General features: G+C 29.9%; 1 protein-coding gene and 3 long non-coding RNA genes across 10 annotated transcripts; 2 read left to right on the top strand and 2 right to left on the bottom strand.

The window, feature by feature from the left end:
- The first annotated feature begins 2,790 nt into the window (after window positions 1–2,790).
- Window positions 2,791–3,284, top strand: LOC123919533. The gene is made up of 2 exons (XR_006813239.1): window positions 2,791–2,981; window positions 3,075–3,284. It is a non-coding gene; the product is annotated as an uncharacterized LOC123919533 (long non-coding RNA).
- An 11,509-nt stretch (window positions 3,285–14,793) lies between these two features.
- LOC123919534 lies at window positions 14,794–18,891 on the bottom strand. Of its 7 annotated transcripts, XR_006813241.1 has the most exons (9): window positions 18,296–18,863; window positions 17,136–17,316; window positions 17,020–17,065; window positions 16,593–16,790; window positions 16,402–16,517; window positions 16,195–16,281; window positions 16,012–16,100; window positions 15,450–15,568; window positions 14,794–15,024 (listed from the first exon to the last, which is right to left on the bottom strand). It is a non-coding gene; the product is annotated as an uncharacterized LOC123919534 (long non-coding RNA). The 7 variants fall into 7 exon arrangements; XR_006813245.1 differs by having other exon boundaries at window positions 17,136–18,860; XR_006813244.1 differs by lacking the exon at window positions 17,020–17,065 and having other exon boundaries at window positions 17,136–18,891.
- Window position 18,892: 1 nt separating this feature from the next.
- LOC123922051 (F-box/kelch-repeat protein At3g06240-like) lies at window positions 18,893–20,181 on the bottom strand (the record flags this gene model as incomplete). Its single annotated transcript, XM_045974795.1, has 1 exon — window positions 18,893–20,181. A coding segment is annotated over exon 1 (1,278 nt), but the record flags the coding sequence as incomplete, so codon positions are not given.
- A 4,356-nt stretch (window positions 20,182–24,537) lies between these two features.
- LOC123919532 lies at window positions 24,538–25,186 on the top strand. Its single transcript, XR_006813238.1, has 2 exons — window positions 24,538–24,728; window positions 24,822–25,186. It is a non-coding gene; the product is annotated as an uncharacterized LOC123919532 (long non-coding RNA).
- The last annotated feature ends 2,428 nt before the right edge of the window (window positions 25,187–27,614 follow it).

Genomic DNA, 27,614 nt, shown 5'->3' with positions numbered 1-27,614 from the left:
ATTTTAGCATTATAAAATGATAATATCATTATTATTTTTTTCATAGAAGTAAACTTATTTTCACTATTTTTAAAAAATGATATATTTTTAACATCACTATTTTTAAATGACGAAAGAAAGCTGAAGAGTGGAGACTCGAAGGGAATAATTAGAATATTCGTTGAAATTGTAAAGTTATGAACGCATATAACTTGTTTTGGAAATTGAATTTATCTCATAGGTTTTTCATGAATTTTCGCCGAGATAAACTTTCTCTTACAGATTCAGATGTGGTTAAGAGGTGCCTATGAATTACGATTCACGATTCTGTCATTCGATCTCTGTTTCTATGTTTTTATGTATTGATTTGTGATTTTGGTGTGTGAATGAAGGGAATTGGAATCGATCTCGAAGAGACTGCTTCGGAGTAACGCAACGAAGTTTGAGTTTCAAGTGGAAGACTTATGGATATTATTATCAATTCACTCTACAAAGTTATTTTCCTTAGGGAACTTATTTCAAATGGGTAATCGTTGCATTTTGATTTTTATATACGAAATGGGACTTTGTATTGATCAGAAATGAGTTCTATATTGTAGGCATTAGACAAGATTATCCCTAACTATTAGTTATCGTATCAGCAAAAGATCAATTTCGGCCGATTCCAATTGGACATACTCAATATGAATAGTTCTCCCTATGTATGTATCCATGCAACATGTATTGCCATCACATAAAATAAAATTCTTTATGAAAAGAAAGCGCTCTTAGTTCAGTAGAACGCGAGTCTCCAAAACCCGATGTCGTAGGTTCAAGTCCTACAGAGCGTGAGACCATTCTTCTCTTCTTAGATTGATCAGGTTCCACTCAATGACAAGGAGATTTTAGGTGAAGGTGACAATGTCAAGCTTGAAATCCAGGTTAGCATAGCTAAATATTTAATTTAAGCATCTATTTATAGCATCAGCATATTATTTTTTGTAATGATTGTTGCTAGTAATTTAGTGTTAAGATTTTATATGGAACATGTTTGCTTGCGGTCTTTGTTGAGAAAATTCATTGGCTTTGGGTCCAGTGAAATAACTATCCGTTTTAGCATTGAATTAGCTTTGACTAAATGATGAATTATCATTTATCAGAATACCAAATAAAAATGGTGAATTATCAAATTTGTCATAAAAATAACTCAACCTTTTAGTATAAGAAAATGATAATATCATTATATTTTTTATATGGAGAATGTTAATTTGTGCCCTTAAGGGCACATGTTAAGAAGATAAATGTGGAAAAAATTTATTGAACTTGTGGTGTATTCAATTATTTAAACATTAAATTCTTTGTATCATTAAATACTATATTTCTATTTTTAGGTAAATTAACATGTGCCCTTAGGGCACAAGTTAACATGACCCTTTTTATAAAAGTAACTTATTTTAACTATTTTTGAAGAATAATATTTTTTTAACATCACTATTTATAAATGAGAAAAGAAAGCGGAAGAGTGAAGACTCAAAGCGGATTATTAAAGTATGCATTGAAATTGTGAAGTTTTGAATAGTAATGATTTTTTTTTTGTTACAAAGAGTAATGATTTTGTCGGTAAGAATTTACGCATACAACTTATTTTGGAAATTGAAGTACCGAACTTTAGAATTTTTTCTTTTATTGATCAAACAAAAAAAATAAAACATTTTATATTTATGTAACCATAGTGCTATTGGGTCGTTGAATTTTTTGGGTCGAATCCGATTTTATCTATACCTTTTTTTTCATTTTGAAATTCATATCCTCCTGATTATCCTGCCCAACTCGTTTTTTGAATTGAATTGGGTGAATTGGACCGGGTGGACTAGGTTTGCCTAACTCATATACAACATAAACTTGATACAGTAACTGCAAAAAAGCATAGGAATCATCCCTAAAAGACAAAAAAATTGGGCGGGATACAGAGTAACCACACAAAAGTGTAGGAATCGTCTCTAAAAGGTAATACAAAACAACCAACCTAGGTATGAAATCCAACGGACACAACCAACGAAAATATGATAAATATACAAATCCAAACACGAAGTAAATGAATACACACCACATGCACACAATACAATGAACCCAATTTTATATAGTTTAACTTCATGAAAATTAGTTTTGGTGTGTGTTGTGTTTGTGTTTGCATAGAATGAAAATCCATTTAACTCTTCATTGCATTAGTTTTAATCTTATTGTGTTTTAGATATAATATTATTTGCAATTAAAAGAAAATAGCATTCTCTTTTATTGAGAATATGATTATATTGAAGTGTAAATAATTTTTATATCAATATTAATTATTAATTATATTCTTTAACGTAAAAAAAAATATTCAATTATATTCTAATTTGATAAAAAATTGAATCAAATTAATAATTTGTAAACTGATTTTTTTTAAAAAATTAGGTTAATATACACTAAATGAAATTTAACATATAACAACGGCGAAGTTATGTGGGTAAAGGTCAAAAAACCGTGGAAATAGACTGTATATGTCTACTATAATATGGTAACCAATATCGTTAAACCTTATCTATCTTAGAAAATTGTTTTATAAAAAAAAAAAAGACAATTGAATTTATTTTTTCTTGTGCTTTTTGTTTCAATTTAAATTTTATTGTTTTTCAGTTTTTGACTTTAAACTTCATAAAAGGCTAGACATTAAAAAATAAATAAAAAATGAAATGTTGCCCTTATCGATTGAGTGAGCTAAATAGCCAAAAAAAAAGAAAGATTAATTACCTATGATAATTTTAATAATGACTCTAATTCTAAGAAGTTTTTTTAAAGATCTATATAAGTACAACAAATTGAATCAAATAAACAAAACATAGTACTTTTAAAATATAAAGTGATCAATACATTTCTATCTGTTGTAAGCTTAATTAGGAAGAAAAATATGGCTGAAATTATAAAGTTTATTTATTTAATGATCTTCTTTATTTCCTTATCTTATGTAGTGGTTGAAGTTGCTGGTAAACAATTGTTTGAATCCTTTTGAACTATGTTGTTTATCTTATACAAAATAATTCACCACTTTTAATAATATATATTTCTTTATATTACAGGATCACAGGAAATGGATTTAATTTGCCAATTTAGCAGTGATTGTGAAAAATTTAAGTGCCATGGTCTTACGGTTCCAACATGCATTACTCGTCATTGTAGATGTCGTTATGTAATGAAGCCCATAGGATATGAATGAAAGTAATTCTATTAGTAGTGAAATGAAATTGATGGTAAAACAAACAATATGTTGAAGGACTTTGTGTAATGAGGCAGCTATAAATAATTGTAATAATTTGGATTATAAATAATTCTATAAAAAAAATTACATTCACAAATTTTTAATGGCCCACTTGTCAATGCCCTTTGGTAGATAATACAAAAATTTCAGTAATACTTGAACAACTTTTTGACAAAGTTGAAAATCATGAACTCTAAAATGCTAACTTTGTATTTGGGTGTTTATTGTTGCCTCAAACCAAGTGATTAAAGTCTAGTATATTATTCAATTGATGTGATCCTTATTTAAAAAAGAAAGTGAGAAATGAGCTATTTTATTATTGATAAATAATAAATAATAATATATGTTGAGACATTCCAATATGTAGTTTTCATATATTATCACTTATATACTTCGATAGGAAAAACAACTTCACAAAGGGTAAATCCAGTGACATCAATCAACCACTTAATAATACCACAAACACTATATACATATATACTAACATATAGGAACAATAGACCAAAAATGAATTCCTCATCAAGCTTGAATGTATTTGAAAATAACATCGGTGAACCCTTTGCATTGAACTTGAGAAACAATAACAGTAAAATCTAAAATGACATTAAAATCTAAAATTGAGTCATGGATAGAATAAGTTATTGCATATCTCTGAAAAAATAGTCAAGGTTGCACAAATAGAGAAATATTTACAAATCATGTTTTAAAAAAAGAAAAGGAAACAAAAGATATGTCTAAATGGTAGCATGATATGAAATCATCCTAGCCTATATATATATCTTGCTAGTTCTACCTACCGAAAGAATCACGGAACCATCTACTTTGTTTCCATGGGTGTATAGCCCATCATTGCTGAGAATTGGTTCTATTTTCAATTCAAAGACAATGAAAAAATTAAAAAAGCACAATATACATTATCAAAGGATGAGGTAAAACAAAGGTAGATGAAGACCCAAATACAGTATATGCATAATTTGGAAATGTGTCCTAAAATAACAATATAAAAGTTACTAAATGGCGAATGATGTTATCAAATACTTGAAGCAATGAAGAAAAAAAAAATCTGGTCGCACATGTAAAGGAAAGCCAATTGGGTTTTACCTAGAGCTGTAAAAAGGGCCTTAAGGGGCCGGCCCTTTAAGGGGCGGACCCACTTATTCCTGATTATTAATTTTATTTAAATTTTAAACACAGTTTTTTTAGGGTGTCGATCGTGGACAGTGCTGATTGAAGAAAACGAGAATAAGTTCACGACACTAGAAAAATTGTTTAAAATTTAAATAAAATTAATAATCAGGAATAAGTGGGTCCGCCCCTTAAAGGGCCGGCCCCTTAAGGCCCTTTTTACAGCTCTAGTTTTACCTGCTTAGGCTCAAGAAGGCATGAATTGCACACAATATTGAGCAATATACTTCAGTGTGTAATAATGTAAAAGCAACCTTTATGAGATAAAAAAGAGAGTAAAACCAGCTGTCATAAATACTTGAAGTATCCAATTATCTAGATAAACTACATCTTCATTATTCTGTCACCTTTTAATGCTTATGTTTTTTAACAACACAACTCTGATTTCAAAGACATTCATGAACACAGACCTCCAACATGTGCATCAACTCAGAATCAGGAATTACAGTTTTTAAAAAACACTAACACAAGCATTGAATGTGTGCATGTGTGCAAAGAGAAAAATGAAACATGAGATAAAGCTTCTAAAATCATCACCTGAATGAGACCCTTCATGCGCCAGACCGTGTGCTTCATCAGTACGATTTATGGATCATCGGGATGCAATGAGCGTAGCTCCTCTCTGACAGATTCTAGGCTATCATTGTGCTCATAGGATAGTTGAACCGCTTTAATCTCTTTTGTAGCCTCGTCCAGTCTACCCAACACTGCTCAAGAGTCTCCTGCATTTGCAGTATAGAGCTCTCCGTTATATATTACGCCTACCCAACAGCAAGATCCAACCGAAGCTAGTTGTGGTTTGTGCTGCGATTGCTTCTTTACCAGAGCAAGAAATTCTTCTTCTGTTGCCAAAAATGCTTTAGTGATAACATCTGCTGACATTCCCTGATTTTCTGAAGTGAACTCTGCATTTAGATCAGCTAAGAATTCAGAAAACATATTAACCAAGTAAAGGAATAAAAAGCATATAAGTATAGGAAGGAACAAAAAATATATCAATCATTTACGTCACTATACTTGGGCTACAATTTGAGCGAGCAGGTTAAATAGATAAAATAAATATTCTGCAAAGTCAGTGGTCTATCGGCCACCAAGAGCAAGTGCCTAGCGGTGACAGTTTGAAAACAAATTTTATAACCAATGATCAAATCATTTGATCACAAAATCAGTTCATCCCGTTGAAATTAGTTACAATCCATTGGATGCCATCCACATATAATTCCATAAAGATAAAAGAAAAATATCATAAAGATCCTGAACAATAAAGACGAAAACAATCATACATTGACACAAACTGTGCATTTTAGAAATACGTGGATAAAAAATTAATCATACATGGCACTCGGCATTTTGCAAAAACAATAATTAAACCTTATCCCACCATCTATGTGAGTTACATAAGTTGAACAACTAACAAAAATCAAAGTTTCAATAAAACTATTGATAGATGAAAAGAAGAACGAAACCCTCTATAGCTAAAGATGGTAAGGGTGAGAAATCAAGTTATGCCAATTAAGACCACCACTCATGGAATTTGAATCATTTTTCAATTAAACAATGATAGCCAATTAAAAAAGTAATTGGAGGTTCTTTCAAAACCAAACTATAATTTAAAGAAACAACTTGCAAATAACATTCTTAGTTTCCTATTTTTCTAATCATACCTTTCTTTTATCAATCTTATAGATTTCTGATTCATAATGTAATTAGTTTCATCGATTTGTCACTCACCATGATCATCTTGAGCAGCTTCTCTTAGCGACTTATCATCTCACGATATTGCTTAGCTTTCTTCGTGCCAATCAGAGAGATGACTGCGTAAAATGCAAATATCAGAGATATTGATGTTCGAAATTCAAAGTCTTCTAAAGGATGACTTTCAAGTATACCATAATGGGGTAATAAGTTCAAATATATAGCATGTGGCAAATTAGACAAAACAAATCAATGTAACCACATTCAATAATGGAAGAAACATCTGAATTCTTCATGTTGTACTTCAACTGCTAAAAATATCATATTGACTATGCCATTTACTCAACTTACATCCTCATAGCCTACATATATAGATTAAAAATGTCAGTCTACATATATAGATTAAAAATACCCATCTTTCTCAAGTAACATGATTTTACCATGAACTGTATCAGCAAAATGGTTAAGATGGACACTGAGATATTTACATAAAAAAATAGTAACAACAAAAGAACTATCAAATCTCAATGATTCATAATCCAAATACACCGATCATAACCAAATCATGAGATATGCCAATCATAACCAAATCATGAATCCGCATAAACATACCAATAATTAGTTTTGCAAATGTTGTATATTGCAATCCAAAGGAAACATGGACAAAAGAATATGATGCAAACATACCTTTTCATACTCGTTTCCATCATAGCAATGGAAACTATATAAATAAGCTTTAACTCGATTCCTTTAAAAAGATAAATCGAAATTACAGTGGCAAGAAGCAAACAAAAAAGTTGCAGTAAAAGCAAAATGAAAATAAAAAGATTGTCACTCGTTTGTACCGTCTGACAGGGCGGGGACGATGAAACTTGGGAAAATTAACGACTTGAAGACAGAGATGCTGCAAAGTCGACAGAATCTATGGCATATGAGATTATTACTGACCACACTCATAAGTAGGAAAATTAAGACAGAATCTGACCTTCAACTTAGACATAATTGCAACAACATGTTCCTTAGATGAAGCTTATAATATTATAGCCCTCTTTAACTTTGTTGCTTCTTGAAACTCTTCCTTCTCAGTTACTATTAAAAAAAAACTTTGAATAAGAAGAAAGCATGTTATGATAGTTGGTTATAGTCACCATGATCACATAAATAGGTTCCAAAATCATAGCCATTTTGAAAAGATCGCAAATAACCATATAAATGGTTATAGCTCAAAGATTTAACGGATACGTACATACACAAAAGTTCAAAAAGGAAAACAAATTGAATGCACCGCTTCAATTATGTTTGAATAAATCTGCATAAATGAATAGAAAAAATTCAATGACCTTAAATGAATAGATGAAATGGTCAAATTTTGGATTATAAAAAAGAACTTCTTTTAGCACTATACCATGTGAATGTGAAAGAAAACAATCCCAAGTGAGTTTTTAGCATGAATACCTCAGACTCAACCGCATAGTAAAGCTCAAAAATGATTTTGATGGCTTAAGGAAGGTTTCTCCAACACACCACTCACCTATCCAAAAAATGCATCAGGTATCACCAAGACAATTTGAACCACTTTAAATGCATTATCAGATATGCAACTAAAAGTCCCACACAACAAAACATCAAACAAATATAGAATGAAGTATAAAAATTAACTACCAAAAAGAACTTATTTGCGGGAAAATTTTAACTTCATAGGCATTACAGTTTTGGTAGCTGACTACATTATTCAGTCATCATTCCTCCCACCTCCTTCCATATTGTTCTTCCGGACTTCTTTTTTGCACCATAGCTTCTAATAATGATGAAAATCCACAACAACATTTTATCAAACACATGGTGTACATATATAAAATCGAAATAGAACAAAATAAAATTGAAATAGATGAGTAAATTCTAGCATAACAAACAAACAAAACTGTAATATATAAGCATAAGCTACATATGTTTGCATTAAACAGAGATAATTTCAGTGGAAAGAACAAAAAGAGATTGCATTAAAAGGAATAAAAGATAATTGCATTAAACAGACAAATCAAAGATAAAGAAATCAGGAATTAAATGCATGAATGAATGGTAAATTTCATTATTCAATCAAAAAGAAATCAGACCAATCACAATAGCAAAAGAATTGGTACCGAAGATTTCATTATTCATCAAAACAAAATCAGAGCAATCAGAGCGAGGACAACGATAACGGCGCAAGGCGGCTGACGCCACCGACAAAGGAGAGAAGATGTAAGGAAGACAGCGGTGCTGGGATGTGCGAGTATGACGAAATTTCAGGATGAAGACGGTGTAAAGCAGACAAAGGCGAAAGACGTGAGGAGGATGGTGGTTTTATGCTTGAGGCGGAAGACGACCAGAAGAAGAGAAACACATCACGGTGAGTGGCCAATAAATATGTGATTATATTTGAATTAAATGTGAGAAATGAGGTTGAATGAGGAGATGAGAGAGAAAGAGAAATATGTCTGGCTTATTACATACTAGTATCCGGACCCGTGCCAAGCACGGGTAAAATGAGACTAAAAAATTAACATTTTAATATTAAAATTTTCATCATTCTAAAATAAAAAGGATGAAAAATGAAAAACTATAACATAAAAAAAGTAGGATCCCGTATTTGTCAAAAATAAAATAAATTAAGATCCCGTATTAATATATAAATATAATCAATTAAAATAGTTTTAAAATCATTTACAATTCAATTAAAATTGTACCTCTGATTTTTTATTTTACCGAAAATTAAACGTACAATTTTAATATATTTCCCGCGTGAATCACAAAAAAAAAAAAGAAAAAGAGTAGGCCCCGTATAAATTACAAAAAAATAAATCATGTCTCTTAATATATACATAAAAATATAGACTCGTGTGTAAACTTTTCTAAAAAAAACCCCCCAAACAAACAAAACAAAGTTAAAATAATCTCATAATACCCATAGTAAAATAAATATGAAACAAAAATACCCTAAAAAAATTATTTGAATATATCTTATATTAGTTAATTTAATTTCCACATCAATATCCTCCAAATAAAATAAATATAGAACATCGTATAAATTATTGGAAAAAAATATGTCTTTGTGTTAATACATGAATAAAAATAACGTATTTATTTTAATATATTTTTTTTGGTATTAAGTAGTATTAACACTCTTGTTCTCATGGAAGAATTCACTGATAATTCACAGTTCGACTATCAGGTAAGTATAGCCCCAAAGTAATACACGTGCAAAAATATATGCGCATGTAAATTATAAATACAAAAGTCTCACGTAAATTATAAAATAAAAATAGATTTCCGTCTTAATATATGAATATAATTATATAATCTTCATATAAATCAACAAAAAAAAAGTTATATATAAATAACAAAAAAAATGAACACAAACCCGATAAAAAATACAAAAAATAGATCAATGTATAAATATATGAGTAAAAATATAAAATCTCGTATAAATATCTTAAAATAAAGCCCCCAAACAAGAGTGTTAATACTACTTAATACCAAAAAAAATATATAAAGTAAAATAACTATGAAAAAATAGGAAAATGCTAACTTGTTCCCTTAAAATTAATGTAACACATATAATGATTTAAATAAAAAAATATTTTATTAAAATTCATGCGGTTAATTCAAGTTTAAATTTTCATAAATAAAATGCAGAAAAATTTATTATATAAAAAAAATGCACAAAATTGAAGAGAATATTTTGATATTTGGATTCTTTAACATGTACTCTAAGAATTAACATGACCCAAAAAATTAGTCACAAATTGCGGACATAATTTTTTATTATTTAATCGTACACATTAATAGTCTACACTAATTTAATTGCGCGACATAATTTTTCTAATTTTGAGTTTTTAAGAGACTTGGGGTTGTTGTTGTTTAACTCCAGGAACACGATATACTGTGATGAGATCCTCTTCTTCTACTTTTCTATTATATGACTTTATTGGACAGTGCGAGTGTTCCGATTTTAGCATATCTTATGCCTTGATTAATAAAACCACCTTATGTAATAAAAAATTATCATAAATAATGCATTCGACACAAACATTGAAATTAAAAAAAAGTCATACATGTCTACATCATAAATCAAATTACATTACATTGCAACAACTGAACATAAATCTCCAAAACGTAAAAGTAGCAAATTGAAAAGACAACAAAACTAAAAAATGTAAAGAATTATTCTTCAATGTCTTAAACCCATGCCTTAGATGAGTCCGTTATCATTCTACCAAACAGGTCTACATATAAAATAGATTTAAAAATTAAAATGAGTAATATGAATTTACGATAGAGAAATCGTTTACCACCCCAAGCTTTTACTAATCCCTTAATTTTTGAAATTGCCTTAATTTATGAGTTTCTATATTTAACATTTCCAAAAATATATTGCATTACCATATTTTCCAACTATTTTAAATATACTACGGTCAATAATTATATACTACTACGGTCAATTTTTTTTTAATGTATTCAGAAAAAGAAATTAGTGTTGCTATAATTATTTATAAAAAATATTTCATTTAAAAAAAATATATTTCGATTTAATGTACCTATAGTTTTTTTTTTAAAAAAATTATTAAAAAACTTTTATTTACAATATAAAAATTAAAAACCTTTTCCTTACAATATAAAAAATCATTTAGATAAATACTTCTTTTAATTAGTTTTTTTATTTTATGTCAAAGATTAATACAAAATTATTTAGAGGATTTTATTTTATTCTTTGAATTCGAATTTACTATAATTATAGAGATTGATATTTCCATTTTTATTAAACAAAACGTGTGGCTAATTCACGCCCAAATAAATATATTTCAATTTCAAATTCATTTTTTTTATTTGCTGAAAAAAATGAGCTAGTAAACATTTATTAGAATTAGAATTCTTTGAATTGTTGCCTTATATGATTTTAATTCATTCTATTTTATTGATGAGTAAATCAATTAATTAATATCAATCAATTAATTGATATTATGAATATAGAAATGAAAAATGTATTTGCATTAAAAATATGCTAAAAACGTATTTGCTTTAATTGGTTTAATAATCTTATTAATAGAAAATATGCTAAAAATATATTTGTAGTACAAATAAGCAAGTGCAACATAATGATATATATGGTAGTGCCAAAATAGCCTGTAGTACAATTTTTTTTTTGTTGCATTATAAATAAGTATAGTTTTTTTTTTTTTTTTTTGTGTATGTCAATTTTCATGACTTGTTATTTGGTCTATTTATAAAATTAAAAAATACAGCATGCTTTAAAATAATAAAATAAGGTTCTTTATTTTTTATTTTTTTTAAAAAAAGTTCCTTATGATTTGAAGTGGAAGTGGAGATGTTTAAATGACTCGGATCTCGAAATTATAAAACAACACTAAAATTGTGTTTTGTTAGTAGTTTTATGGACTAAATTGATTAATACAATTGAATTAATTGATTGTAAATCACATGTTTCGGTCTATTAAATGTCGCGTAGATGGTGGTGGTCAGTAATAATTAGCTTGTAATTATATGTGATAATATTTTGGTACCGAAAAATAAACTTGTTTTTTTAGAAAAAAAAAACTTGTTATATATGCAAATTTTTGTAAAAAAAATAAATGCAAATTTCTATCATACTCCCTCCATCCCATAATATAAGCAAAAAAAAAAAATTCACACTTATTAAGAAAAGTGGAATATGATGATTTGAAGTATGATTTTTTGTGTTTTTCTTAAAATAAGTTTCATGGGAATATGTAAAAAGAATTTTTATTGGTTATTTATTATTGAGGAAAGAAGAGAGAGTAAATTAAATGCAATTTGCATTTAATTTTATGAGAATAAATAAAAGTAAATCTTGAAAATGATAAAAGTTAGTTTTTTTTGCTTATAATTTTGGACATAAAAAAGTGATTTTTTTTTCTTCTTATAATATGGGACGGAGTGAGTAGTTGAATGTAAAGAGAAAACTTTCAATCAAATATTAAAGAGGAAACCTTTTTTTAAGGCACCAAAGAAAAAAAAATGCCAGAAATTGACCGATATACACAAAAATAATTTTATTAATTAATATTTGACAACAAATGTGGTTTAGTTTTTTATTTTGATAGGCAAAATCAAAATAACATGCAGGAAGATGTACTTCAACCCATTACAACAAATGATTAACAATGAAGACAACTAATATGATTATTACACTATCAAAAAAGAATAAACACTATTAGCATCCAAATTAAGAAGTTAATTTGAGGCCCCACAAAATGTTCTCAATATTCTTGCATTCTCACATGAAAACAACTTTGTTTCTCGTGTTTCATATCTTTCTTTATGATCACATTCCTGAAAAATAGAAGAAGAGAGAATGATCAACAAAATAATAAAATAAAGAAGAAAAAGTTGAAGAAAATTATAAAGACAACAAATATGATTGATAAAAGAGAGAATAAATTAAAAATTCAAGTAATTCAAGTAAATAAATAACAATGAAAATAACTAAGAGAAATAACCAAAAGAAAAGATTTGAAAAATTGTGAGTTGTAGTATTCACACAAAGATCATATATATATATAGAGAAAAAAAATGGAGATATGAATAATTTTGTCTTTAATATGAAATTAAAATCATTAATAACAAATATGACCAATTAGTCAAAATAATAAATTACATGATTCATCAACAATCAAAAACATTCATATATTATCACATCTTTTTCAAAAAAGAAAATTCCATGATTCTTTTTTTTTTTGGTCAAGCCATGATTCATTTAAAAAAATATAAAATATTATTTTCACGTTTTTTCATTTTGTTTAAATCATTTCATCCACAAAAATAAATAAATAAATAAAAATTGGTTTTTAAAATTATTTGAAGTTAGTCAAAAAAACAAAATATTTGAAGTTGAAATAATAATAAATGAAATATTTTTATTATTATTTTTAAATCGAATATTTTAATTAATTAGAATTATTTCATTATGAATTATTTCCTTTTTAAGTAGGCAATTTAATATAAAGCATATTTCATTCCTTTTTGAAATAAGGCATATTAGAATATTACTGTTTTAAAAAAAAGAATATAAGGCATATTCCATTTTATTATAAAAAATTGAATGTTTATGGAAAAAATTGGACAGCACGGGGGAATGTTTATGGAAAAAATTGGACTGCTATATTGAATGTTTATGGAAAAAATTGGACAGCTATTATTTTTCAAAGTAATTATGGTCATTTTTCAAAGTAATTGGACAACTATTGAATGTATATCAACATTAAATGTGAGGAATGAGGTTGAATAAGGAGAGGAAAGAGAAAGACAAATAAGTCTGGCTTATTACATATTATAGATTATAGATTATAGATTAAAAAGAAAATATTATAGAGATTAAATCCCTATAATTCCAGAGTTAAGCTCCTCAAAGAAGAGATGGTTCTCTCTTTGCCCAAAACCTTTCGGTTCCTAACCGAAAAGATTCTCAATAATCCCTCTCTTCACTTTACCTCACTATATAGTATATATACTACTAAGAGGCATAACAAAGTTGCCAACTCAGCACATCTCATTTGCTAATTACTCATAAAACCTCATTATACTCTTTATTACATTAATAGCCCTTTTCCTATATTACTCATACTTGGTCTCTATCAATACACACAGGGACGGATGCATGTAGGGGCTGGCTGTGGCTATAGCCACACCAGAATTATTGTATATATATGTATAACTACTAACATTATCACAGTTATTCTTTTGGCTTAGTGGTTATGTATCCCCCATTTACTCAAGGGTCCTGAGTTCAAGTCCTATATAGGTTGTTTTTTGGCTTTTAATTTCTTTTTCTTACAAAGAAATTGCTGCTTTGTTGCTAGTTAACTAAAAAGAATCAAGAATAATAGTTGTGGTAATTTTTTTTATAAAGAAGTGATCAATATATATATATATATATATATATATATATTTATTAGAGAAATTAAAATATATATATATATATATATATATATATATATATAAAGAAGTGATCAATGTAATTCGTAACCCACAGCCACCAAATTCTATTTGTAGGTCTAATTTTCACTATTTGATTGTCTATGCAATTCACTACAACAAAACTGCTTTTTAGCGTCGGCCAAAATTAGAAGCTAAATGGCAAAAAGCGGACGCTACAAAGCATTTAGCGTCTACTTAGCGTCCATGTCGTGACAGACACTTAAATGCCTGAAGCTAGACAGTTGCGTCCAGCAGACGCTATTTGGCGTCCGTCAGAGGAGACGCTATGTTGAAGCTACAATCACAGGTATACGGCAGACGCTAGTAGTGTCGGTTTGTGTTTGATGCTAAACGTATGGTTGGTTGTTGCCATTAGAGTCTGTTTGTCGGACGCTGTTTCTAGCGTCTGCTTTATCCCAAAGCTATTTATTTGCCAATAGAGTCCGTTTAGCGGACGCTAGTCTACATTTTAAAAAAAAAATTATTATTTTTTTTTTAACTAAACTCTCTCCCAAACATACATAGATCCATATAATCAATAGTCATACAAAGTGACAAACACAATATCTCAACCCACAAACAAATTCGTAGTGTGAATTGAAAATCGTAAAATAGTGACAACATTATGTCATACAACAATAACACTAGAAAAAACAAACCATGTGTATGTCTAACAAATCGAAAGTAAAGTCTACACCAAAAAACTATCCAAACATAATTTGTAAGATAAAAAAGAGCTGTAAACATAAATTCTTTCGTGATGACGGCATTTGCCTAGTGTTAATTACTACATGTCTACATAACTTATGAAGCATCCCTTTTACAAGTTGAAGGTTGCATAGAGTACCATATTCTACACTTGTACTTTTATGCACTTCCATATCATCAGTAACAACCTGGAAATTATACACAAAAGTGACTAAATTAATAATGAGGCAATTCAAAGAGTAAAAACAAATTTCAAACTCAACGAAAATACAACCAAAGTGATTCTCAATGAAATACCACAATTCATGATATAGGCCGGGCAGAACAAAGGTAGATACAAGCTATATACAAAGAGAAGATCCAAGAATCGTCTCTACCATCAAATTTTGACAAAGTTACATGATACTATCTATAATTCTGCCTAGTAGTAATGTAGGCTTCAATATATTAATTATTATAGGGTGTGATGGAATGGTCCATTAACAGAAACTACCTACAGAGCCGCATTGGGTAAGTAAAGCAGGAAATTTCAAATTTTACATTGGCTTTAAGAGTACAAATAGATCAATCATGTTGTAGTTATATTGCATTATAAGAAAAAGTTGATGCTTACCATTTGGAAAACATACAACCAAGACTCAACAATAAGCTCCAAACCATGGACAATCATTATATATTATGGGACTTTTCATCCCGATGCATAATTCCTTGTGAATGACAATAATTCAATACCTGGTAGAAGTATCAAATAACTTAGTACTTACAAGTTGATAGCCATAAAAAACTGGAAATGATAGGATTGGTAAAATAATATAATGAAATTATGAATTACAAACTAAATGAAGCAGCACAACAGTGACACTAGCTGATCTACATACACTAACCAAGATACATGAATATGTATACCTACAATAGTACCATGCTAACAAGGAAACTATAAGACATGTGTAGAAGCAAGTGTATTGTCTTCTACAACTAGACCATAACCAAAAACATAAACTCTATAGTTTGCAGTATATTTCCAAATTTATTTCTACTACTAAAATGACCCAAAAGCTTGAAAAAGAACAAGAACAGGATTCACAATCTCATCAAATTTTCAAAGCAATGTGTAAACCCAAGATATTATGATTCAGAATGCCGAGTAATAAGTAGAAAAGAAAAAAAAATCTGACCTACGACCCACATGAGATTGATCCATCAGGTGATCAGTTGCCAAGGTTAGTGCTCCCAGAGTATCCATGATAAGATTCACCCAGAGAAGCTGTAAAGAAAGTAACAGATATTGAAAACAAACAGATATAAAAATTCCCTAGATATGTCTGCAGGCACAAACTACGCGGTGAAAGAGAGTAGACCTGCACTACATTCAGTGGAACATCCTCAGAGGAAACTGCAGCAACAACATTTATAACAAGAGCTGCCATATTGACTATCAGCTGAAACTAGAGCAGTCACATATACCCGCTTAATGTATCATTCCGGTTTTGATTATATCATTGTAATGTGTACTATAACTAGAGATAACAAACAAATGAAATGCCAGACAAAAAAGTTACACAAACCTCAGGAAGTGCAATAACATCATTCATTCCATCCCTAGTTACAGCCACATCATGACCCTTCCTCCTTAATGCTTCTACTAACAATAGTTTGTCATTGGAGATGACCTTCCCATAACCTGATAGACATATTTGTTAATAATGTATATCACTAAAAGAATAAGGATGCCATAGTAGCTAGACTTTATACTTACAGATATCGAGTCCGCAATTTCTTCTCTCTCTGAATTAGACAAGGCTCGAAATGTCTTTTCCTTCAATGACACTTCTCTTGGTAGCATCAGCAAGTGAACCAAGTATTCCACATTCAACAGCAATTGCTTTTGCAGTTTTGACATTGGCACCATTGATCAGAAATCCAAACAGTGAAATTAAAAAATGATATACAAAACCTGCATAATAAAAACTTTCTTATTTCAGAAGATCAATTTGCAAGCTATTGAAAACCAAATGAGTTTAATAATATAAAATTGGATCCTTAAAATCTTTAGAGAACAACTAAAAATCAGAAACACATAATAGCTTAATATCAACACAAAGATTCACACCAGGGAAATAAAAAATACAGTATATCAAAAGAAACAAATCATAAATTGAGAAACAAAGTATAAGAACAACTACCAAAGGGGCTTCTTCGATTCCCAGAGAGAAGGGATAGAATAGATACCTAACAACAACAAGCTAATGAGAAAGAAGCTAAAGAGAAGAAACGACGGCAGAGAGATTAAGTTACTTACCATGGAACCGTGGAGAACGGCGGAGTGATTGAAGGAGAATGGCAGAGGGATTGTTCTTCAACGGAGGAGGGATTGAGGAGAGATGCGTTGTGAGATTATTCTTCAATGGCGAACGGATTCAGTGGAGGGATTGTTCTTCGACGGCGGAGGATTCGGCGGGGTTAGGGATTTTCTCATTGACCTATATCAAATTCATTGAGCTAGTAAACGTGGAAAAAGAGTTGATGAAAGTCACGGTTATGGGTTTTCCCTAGGCCAATTAATGCGGTAGTGTGCCTATTATTAGGCATCATGATTACGAATTTTACGCGGTATTGACACGGAGAAAAACAAAACATCATGATGGAAGTGGAAAAAGAGCTATATTAAATTTAATTTGGTTTAAAAGTGGTTTTTTACGATTTGAAGCACATGGTGCACTACAAGTTTGTTAATCTATTGGGAGTGGTGTACCTCATAGTGTCATTGTGATCAATAGTAGCATATCTTTTAGAATGCATAGGTTTTGATAGTGAGAAGGGTATATTTGCACCTGTCTGGATTTTGGGGGCCAGAAGTTGTTTTTAACTAACTAACTACTACTAGGCCAAGCAATGCAAAATAAATAACCACAAATGTTAATTGGACTCTGTCTCAATTTAGGTGGTCCAGTTGAGTTAATATTTGAATCGACAGAGATGAAACAATACATGTTTTCTGAAAAAAGAGGCAAATATATCACTACTTTGTTAACTTCTATTTTAGTTGTTTGATTCAAAAATTGGGCTTGGGATTGGAATTGTCTACAAAAAAAAAATTGAAACCTTGAAATAGTTTGAAAAGCAGAGGCTTGGCTCTTAACATGCTGCAACACATCAAAAGATACATATACATGTGTTTAAACTAAAGGGGAAAGGTGGAAATACATAAGCAATTGACTAATTCAAAATTCATTACTCTAATGAACACCAAAACAAGAACAAAACCCTAAATTTCCACAAAGGAAATTAAACTTGAAGAATCAAGCAACTTCATCATTTAACCAAACAAGAACAAAACCCTAAATTTCCACAAAGGAAATTAACCTTGAAGAATCAAACAACTTCATCGTTTAACCAAACAAGAACAAAACCTAAGTTTCATTTGAGAAAATCCTTAAACAAAGAGCAATAGCTACTAACCAGTAAATTTGAGAGATGTATGGTGGCAGAACAGTTTAGGGCGACAAACTATTGGAGAGGAACATCATTGGAAGAACGAGTGTGAAAATGAGAGTGGAAGTAGATTGATGGTGCGGTGGTGTGGAGAAGATTGGTTGGCGGCGTAGTTATGAGAGAAGGTCCGACGATGCAGTTCTGGAAGAGAAGGTCAGCGCACCTCCAAGGTTGATGACGGCTGGGAGGTGCAGTGGTGGCCGGTGGGGAGTGAGAACGCGAGATGAGTGAGATTGAGGAAAAGGATTTATGTAGTAGTATCAAGTTAGGGTTTGTGTGACACCTAATATAGTATTAATTTTCATTTTTTACATTAACGTCACATTAGCGTCTACCTAATTAATATTTTAATTTTAAATAGAATAAAGAAAAGGATTAGAGTCTCAATAGACGGACACTAAAATCGAGCGTCTACGTAATGTCATCTAGAGGAGACGCTAACTATAATAAATTGTTAAAAAAATAAATATTTTGGAAAAACACCCTTAGCGTCTGCTGGGCAAACGCAAACGTGACGCTACTAACGTCAGTGTCGTGGCAGACGCTAAATTTTTGAAGCTAAAGACCACTTTTGTTGTAGTGATTATAGACAAATGCCAAACCTCCTTCATCTGTTGCGAATATAAACGTATGACCATTCTTAGAAAGGTACAATGGCAAAAAATTCAACGGCTCAAAAATATACTTCCGGCCTCTTGGAAAGAAAGTCTCATATCTAATTCTAAACAATTGAACCCAAGACTCTTGAACTCCAAAATCTTTCATTTTCCATATAACAAAGTGACTTCTCTCAAAATCATGACCAAAACAGAGACAATTCATCAAAACCACAATCTTTGGCTGAAAACGTCGTGGTGGCACCTCAACAAAACCGCGAGGAAGCATCATCTGAGTGTATGACTCGGTTGAGAGATCTAGCGAAACAATCACATATTGTTCAACAGTAACACCTTTAAACCAATCAGGTTCATTATACGACCCAAAGTAATTGCGAAGGGCCAACCAATTAATAGTACCACTCAAATATACACCATTGTTATACACACCACTGTTCTTGTCATAGTCAGACCAGTATAATGGAAGCACAGGGAAACATTGAATGTCTCTCCAAGAATTATCCCCCAAGGTGAAAACTTTCACCACACTTTTTGGATTATTCATACCATTTTGCTTCTCCTTCTCCACTACATGGAACGCTACCACCTTATAAGTTCCTGCTGAATTATCATAACCAAAAGAGTACTTTACACAACACCCACAACGCTGACGGCAAACTGTTGTAGTAAATTCAGACACCGTTCTCATAGCCGGATTCCAGAAACAAAGACAGTCAGTAGTACGGTAATAGAATGAATAATAAATAAAGCATATCAATCCATTACATGAACCAATAACCTGTCCCCTTCCATTTAAATAATAATTGTTCAATCTATCATGGAAAGGACTATCGTGAAGTTGAGTAATCTTTGTTTGAAGCAAATCAGGAATGGAGAGAGTTACAAAACTGGTTTCTTTCGAAAAATCGGGACGCCAGAATTGTGCTACATGTGGATTTCGTGATGATTTCTTGAGATGCATTTGAACGAAGTGAGGATCGGTGATGATAGTTTTGAAGAACTTATTCACGCACCTGAATTTCATTAGAGTTTTCACTGGGAGCCAGGAGATGATTTCTACAATCAGTTCGTCGGGGAGGATAATCGGCGATGCAGAATTAGGCTCACGCAACGTCAGCATAGCAAAATTTGGCAGACACATCATCCACCGCGTTAAAGCTAAATTTAGCTGACGCAACACCCGCCGACGAGGCTTAGCTTCGACTGGGAAGTGCTTGTCGTTCATGTTGAACCCTAGCAGCCACCAATGCGAAACACACGATTTGAACTTCTCTGTTTATATATATAGGTTTTTGGCTGATAAACAATGTAGTGTAGCGTGAAACTGTTGCCCAATATTAAGATTTTTTTTTACGCAATATTAGGAAAATTTTTAAGAACCAGCGAAAAATCCTCAAAGTTTGTTTACAATAAGATGTGATCGAACCCATAACCTATATAATGTACTACTCAAAATCTCTCACCAGTGGACTAAATCTAATTGCTTAAGTTTGATTTTTATTTTACAAAAGAATAAGATCCTCAAAATTATTTACTAAACATATATTTTTTTTTTTTTACCAAATAGCGGGTTGGGTTTGTCAAAACCAAAACTCAAATCACATCTACTCTGGATTGGATCCGGTTAAATAACTACAATAAATTTCCTTCCACCCCTACAAAAAAAAAATCAATTTTACCCTTTTATTATATTTGACTTTACCCGTATAATATTTTCGGTATTGAGTTTTTTTTTTTTCCAAAACACATGAACCAAGTTTTTCGGTAATCAAAATATAAACCCAGAACACTTCAAGGAAGATTTTCGGACACATCAACTAAGTTTTCCGGTAACATTCACAACTACAGATTTTTCCAGTGATCAAATTATAAACCCATAGTACTTCAAGAAAGTTTTAAGAATACGTGAATTAAAAGTTCCGGTATCATTCACTAAAACAACAAATTTCATTTCACTTTGTAAAAAAACAATGAATTTAATTTATATACACTGTCAGTGTAAAGTTATTTTACATGTGCATTCAATAATATACCAACACATGATGTGTCACATTCATTAAATAATGTGACAACACATTATTGGATGCGTGTGTAGAAAAACATTACATCGACAGTGCAAATATTCTTGCATGGTTAAGTTTAAAACCACCAACGCCATATATTCTCGCAAAGAAACAACCTTTGAGTGATTTAAGGAAACCCGTTTGTTTTTTCTATGAATTTAGCACAACCCATTATCGAGTATCATTTAGAAGGAAGAAACCAGACACTAAGGGTGCGTTTGATTTGCTAAAAAACAGGAGACCAGACAGGATAACTTTGTACTCTGTTTGATTTGAAATTGGTTATGAGACTGGACAAATTAGGTAGCAAGGGACAGGACAAAAACAAGATTTTTTGTCCCTCACTAAACCACATGACAATTTTTTGTCCACAATACAACTATAAAAAATACGAAAATACCCATTTTATTTTCGAATATAAAAATATTATCGTCTTATATCTTTCCGGTACATGTTTGTCCTGTCCTGTATTATCTTGTTCTGTTCTGTACTGTTCTGTCCAATCCTTGCTGTTTTACGAATCAAACGTACCCTAAAAGGTTCCGGTTTGTGATTCATTTTTAATTTCGGGAAACTTAATATTTTGTGGGGATGAAGTAAAATGCTAAAGTGATAAAATTGGAAAAGCAATTAGTTCGTAGGGTGGAAGGAAGGAAATTTATTTCAATAACTACTCATTTTATCATTTAACGAGGTTGGGTAAACTCATTCATTTATGGTACAATTTATTTTCACTATTATTTTAGCATTATAAAATGATAATATCATTATTATTTTTTTCATAGAAGTAAACTTATTTTCACTATTTTTAAAAAATGATATATTTTTAACATCACTATTTTTAAATGACGAAAGAAAGCTGAAGAGTGGAGACTCGAAGGGAATAATTAGAATATTCGTTGAAATTGTAAAGTTATGAACGCATATAACTTGTTTTGGAAATTGAATTTATCTCATAGGTTTTTCATGAATTTTCGCCGAGATAAACTTTCTCTTACAGATTCAGATGTGGTTAAGAGGTGCCTATGAATTACGATTCACGATTCTGTCATTCGATCTCTGTTTCTATGTTTTTATGTATTGATTTGTGATTTTGGTGTGTGAATGAAGGGAATTGGAATCGATCTCGAAGAGACTGCTTCGGAGTAACGCAACGAAGTTTGAGTTTCAAGTGGAAGACTTATGGATATTATTATCAATTCACTCTACAAAGTTATTTTCCTTAGGGAACTTATTTCAAATGGGTAATCGTTGCATTTTGATTTTTATATACGAAATGGGACTTTGTATTGATCAGAAATGAGTTCTATATTGTAGGCATTAGACAAGATTATCCCTAACTATTAGTTATCGTATCAGCAAAAGATCAATTTCGGCCGATTCCAATTGGACATACTCAATATGAATAGTTCTCCCTATGTATGTATCCATGCAACATGTATTGCCATCACATAAAATAAAATTCTTTATGAAAAGAAAGCGCTCTTAGTTCAGTAGAACGCGAGTCTCCAAAACCCGATGTCGTAGGTTCAAGTCCTACAGAGCGTGAGACCATTCTTCTCTTCTTAGATTGATCAGGTTCCACTCAATGACAAGGAGATTTTAGGTGAAGGTGACAATGTCAAGCTTGAAATCCAGGTTAGCATAGCTAAATATTTAATTTAAGCATCTATTTATAGCATCAGCATATTATTTTTTGTAATGATTGTTGCTAGTAATTTAGTGTTAAGATTTTATATGGAACATGTTTGCTTGCGGTCTTTGTTGAGAAAATTCATTGGCTTTGGGTCCAGTGAAATAACTATCCGTTTTAGCATTGAATTAGCTTTGACTAAATGATGAATTATCATTTATCAGAATACCAAATAAAAATGGTGAATTATCAAATTTGTCATAAAAATAACTCAACCTTTTAGTATAAGAAAATGATAATATCATTATATTTTTTATATGGAGAATGTTAATTTGTGCCCTTAAGGGCACATGTTAAGAAGATAAATGTGGAAAAAATTTATTGAACTTGTGGTGTATTCAATTATTTAAACATTAAATTCTTTGTATCATTAAATACTATATTTCTATTTTTAGGTAAATTAACATGTGCCCTTAGGGCACAAGTTAACATGACCCTTTTTATAAAAGTAACTTATTTTAACTATTTTTGAAGAATAATATTTTTTTAACATCACTATTTATAAATGAGAAAAGAAAGCGGAAGAGTGAAGACTCAAAGCGGATTATTAAAGTATGCATTGAAATTGTGAAGTTTTGAATAGTAATGATTTTTTTTTTGTTACAAAGAGTAATGATTTTGTCGGTAAGAATTTACGCATACAACTTATTTTGGAAATTGAAGTACCGAACTTTAGAATTTTTTCTTTTATTGATCAAACAAAAAAAATAAAACATTTTATATTTATGTAACCATAGTGCTATTGGGTCGTTGAATTTTTTGGGTCGAATCCGATTTTATCTATACCTTTTTTTTCATTTTGAAATTCATATCCTCCTGATTATCCTGCCCAACTCGTTTTTTGAATTGAATTGGGTGAATTGGACCTGGTGGACTAGGTTTGCCTAACTTATATACAACATAAACTTGATACAGTAACTGCAAAAAAGCATAGGAATCATCCCTAAAAGACAAAAAAATTGGGCGGGATACAGAGTAACCACACAAAAGTGTAGGAATCGTCTCTAAAAGGTAATACAAAACAACCAACCTAGGTATGAAATCCAACGGACACAACCAACGAAAATATGATAAATATATAAATCCAAACACGAAGTAAATGAATACACACCACATGCACACAATACAATGAACCCAATTTTATATAGTTTAACTTCATGAAAATTAGTTTTGGTGTGTGTTGTGTTTGTGTTTGCATAGAATGAAAATCCATTTAACTCTTCATTGCATTAGTTTTAATCTTATTGTGTTTTAGATATAATATTATTTGCAATTAAAAGAAAATAGCATTCTCTTTTATTGAGAATATGATTATATTGAAGTGTAAATAATTTTTATATCAATATTAATTATTAATTATATTCTTTAACGTAAAAAAAAATATTCAATTATATTCTAATTTGATAAAAAATTGAATCAAATTAATAATTTGTAAACTGATTTTTTTAAAAAAATTAGGTTAATATACACTAAATGAAATTTAACATATAACAACGGCGAAGTTATGTGGGTAAAGGTCAAAAAACCGTGGAAATAGACTGTATATGTCTACTATAATATGGTAACCAATATCGTTAAACCTTATCTATCTTAGAAAATTGTTTTATAAAAAAAAAAAAGACAATTGAATTTATTTTTTCTTGTGCTTTTTGTTTCAATTTAAATTTTATTGTTTTTCAGTTTTTGACTTTAAACTTCATAAAAGGCTAGACATTAAAAAATAAATAAAAAATGAAATGTTGCCCTTATCGATTGAGTGAGCTAAATAGCCAAAAAAAAAGAAAGATTAATTACCTATGATAATTTTAATAATGACTCTAATTCTAAGAAGTTTTTTTAAAGATCTATATAAGTACAACAAATTGAATCAAATAAACAAAACATAGTACTTTTAAAATATAAAGTGATCAATACATTTCTATCTGTTGTAAGCTTAATTAGGAAGAAAAATATGGCTGAAATTATAAAGTTTATTTATTTAATGATCTTCTTTATTTCCTTATCTTATGTAGTGGTTGAAGTTGCTGGTAAACAATTGTTTGAATCCTTTTGAACTATGTTGTTTATCTTATACAAAATAATTCACCACTTTTAATAATATATATTTCTTTATATTACAGGATCACAGGAAATGGATTTAATTTGCCAATTTAGCAGTGATTGTGAAAAATTTAAGTGCCATGGTCTTACGGTTCCAACATGCATTACTCGTCATTGTAGATGTTGTTATGTAATGAAGCCCATAGGATATGAATGAAAGTAATTCTATTAGTAGTGAAATGAAATTGATGGTAAAACAAACAATATGTTGAAGGACTTTGTGTAATGAGGCAGCTATAAATAATTGTAATAATTTGGATTAGTCGGTCCTAAGACCGGATACCATGTTTTCAAAAAAAATAAATAAATAATTGTAATAAGGATCTTTGTTAGTCATGCATGAATTGGGAAGTTTAAATAATATTATTGAAGTCTCATCAATCAATTTGGTCTCTCATAATTTTTTCACATCACATTAATTCTTAACTTAAAAAGAAAGTTTATCTCAAAGAGGTTTCGTTAACTTTCGCTATTATAAACTTTCTCTTACTTGCCATCTTTTTCTTGAACAATGGGGCTTATTAGAAGAAAAGAGATATTGATAAGAGATATCTATAGTGATGCTGACTTTACCAAAAGACAATGTTTGAAATTGCAAATTTCATTATCCACAAATGCATATCATAATATCTATGTGCCACTAATACGAACCAAAATTACATAACAGAAACAATGAATTTAGAAAGCAAATGTTTGTATTATTACTTAACTAGTGTCCGAACCCGTGCCAAGCACGGGTAAAAATGAGACTACAAAAATAAACATTTTAATGTTAAATTTTTCATAATTATCAAATAAAAAACTTCTTAATAAGTCACTAAATAATTTTGTCTTTAAAAATGTCAATTTTTCATTTGCATACAAATTAAAATGTGTATAAATAAATAATAACTCTTTGACAAAAAAAATAAAAACTTAAATTTCCAAATAAAATTTAATTTGGACCCAAAATATCAATTTTAGAACGGATAACGTAAATTTTACTTTGATGAAAATATAAAGATCAAATATACGTTTAAATTAAGTTTAATTATAAAAAAAACTTAACACAATTCAAATAATAACTGTCTGAAACTTCAACTACAAATAAAAAATATATTAGTGAATTTATAATGCTCAAATAATTATTATGATATTACACATACTATTGTTTGGTAGATATATTTCAAAACAAAAAACATCACAAGGTTAATACCAAATAAAAAAAATATATCATCAACGGTGTTTAAAATATGTATATTTGAATAATTCATGCATCTTTGTTATATCAATATATGGTCTTATTTAAATTTTTTAATTTCATCTTCCTTTTTTTTTTTTGCAAATAATTTCATCTTCCTATTGTTTAATCCTCATTATCATATGCAATTTTGAAATTCTTGAATTCATTTGAACAAAAACATCGTTTCAAAAATATTGGTTTCATTTTTTCTAATGAACAAAGAACATGGACAAATTCCTTCAAAAAAAAATGGACAAATGAAAGTTTTTTAAAAAAAATTACATTCACAAATTTTTAATGGCCCACTTGTCAATGCCCTTTGGTAGATAATACAAAAATTTCAGTAATACTTGAACAACTTTTTGACAAAGTTGAAAATCATGAACTCTAAAATGCTAACTTTGTATTTGGGTGTTTATTGTTGCCTCAAACCAAGTGATTAAAGTCTAGTATATTATTCAATTGATGTGATCCTTATTTAAAAAAGAAAGTGAGAAATGAGCTATTTTATTATTGATAAATAATAAATAATAATATATGTTGAGACATTCCAATATGTAGTTTTCATATATTATCACTTATATACTTCGATAGGAAAAACAACTTCACAAAGGGTAAATCCAGTGACATCAATCAACCACTTAATAATACCACAAACACTATATACATATATACTAACATATAGGAACAATAGACCAAAAATGAATTCCTCATCAAGCTTGAATGTATTTGAAAATAACATCGGTGAACCCTTTGCATTGAACTTGAGAAACAATAACAGTAAAATCTAAAATGACATTAAAATCTAAAATTGAGTCATGGATAGAATAAGTTATTGCATATCTCTGAAAAAATAGTCAAGGTTGCACAAATAGAGAAATATTTACAAATCATGTTTTAAAAAAAGAAAAGGAAACAAAAGATATGTCTAAATGGTAGCATGATATGAAATCATCCTAGCCTATATATATATCTTGCTAGTTCTACCTACCGAAAGAATCACGGAACCATCTACTTTGTTTCCATGGGTGTATAGCCCATCATTGCTGAGAATTGGTTCTATTTTCAATTCAAAGACAGTGAAAAAATTAAAAAAGCACAATATACATTATCAAAGGATGAGGTAAAACAAAGGTAGATGAAGACCCAAATACAGTATATGCATAATTTGGAAATGTGTCCTAAAATAACAATATAAAAGTTACTAAATGGCGAATGATGTTATCAAATACTTGAAGCAATGAAGAAAAAAAAAATCTGGTCGCACATGTAAAGGAAAGCCAATTGGGTTTTACCTAGAGCTGTAAAAAGGGCCTTAAGGGGCCGGCCCTTTAAGGGGCGGACCCACTTATTCCTGATTATTAATTTTATTTAAATTTTAAACACAGTTTTTTTAGGGTGTCGATCGTGGACAGTGCTGATTGAAGAAAACGAGAATAAGTTCACGATACTAGAAAAATTGTTTAAAATTTAAATAAAATTAATAATCAGGAATAAGTGGGTCCGCCCCTTAAAGGGCCGGCCCCTTAAGGCCCTTTTTACAGCTCTAGTTTTACCTGCTTAGGCTCAAGAAGGCATGAATTGCACACAA

Source organism: Trifolium pratense, linkage group LG4 (genome assembly GCF_020283565.1).
Source record: "Trifolium pratense cultivar HEN17-A07 linkage group LG4, ARS_RC_1.1, whole genome shotgun sequence".
Lineage (NCBI taxonomy): Eukaryota > Viridiplantae > Streptophyta > Magnoliopsida > Fabales > Fabaceae > Trifolium > Trifolium pratense.
The sequence above is the reverse complement of the archived record's forward strand: the minus strand, read 5'-3'. Positions and strand labels throughout refer to the sequence as shown.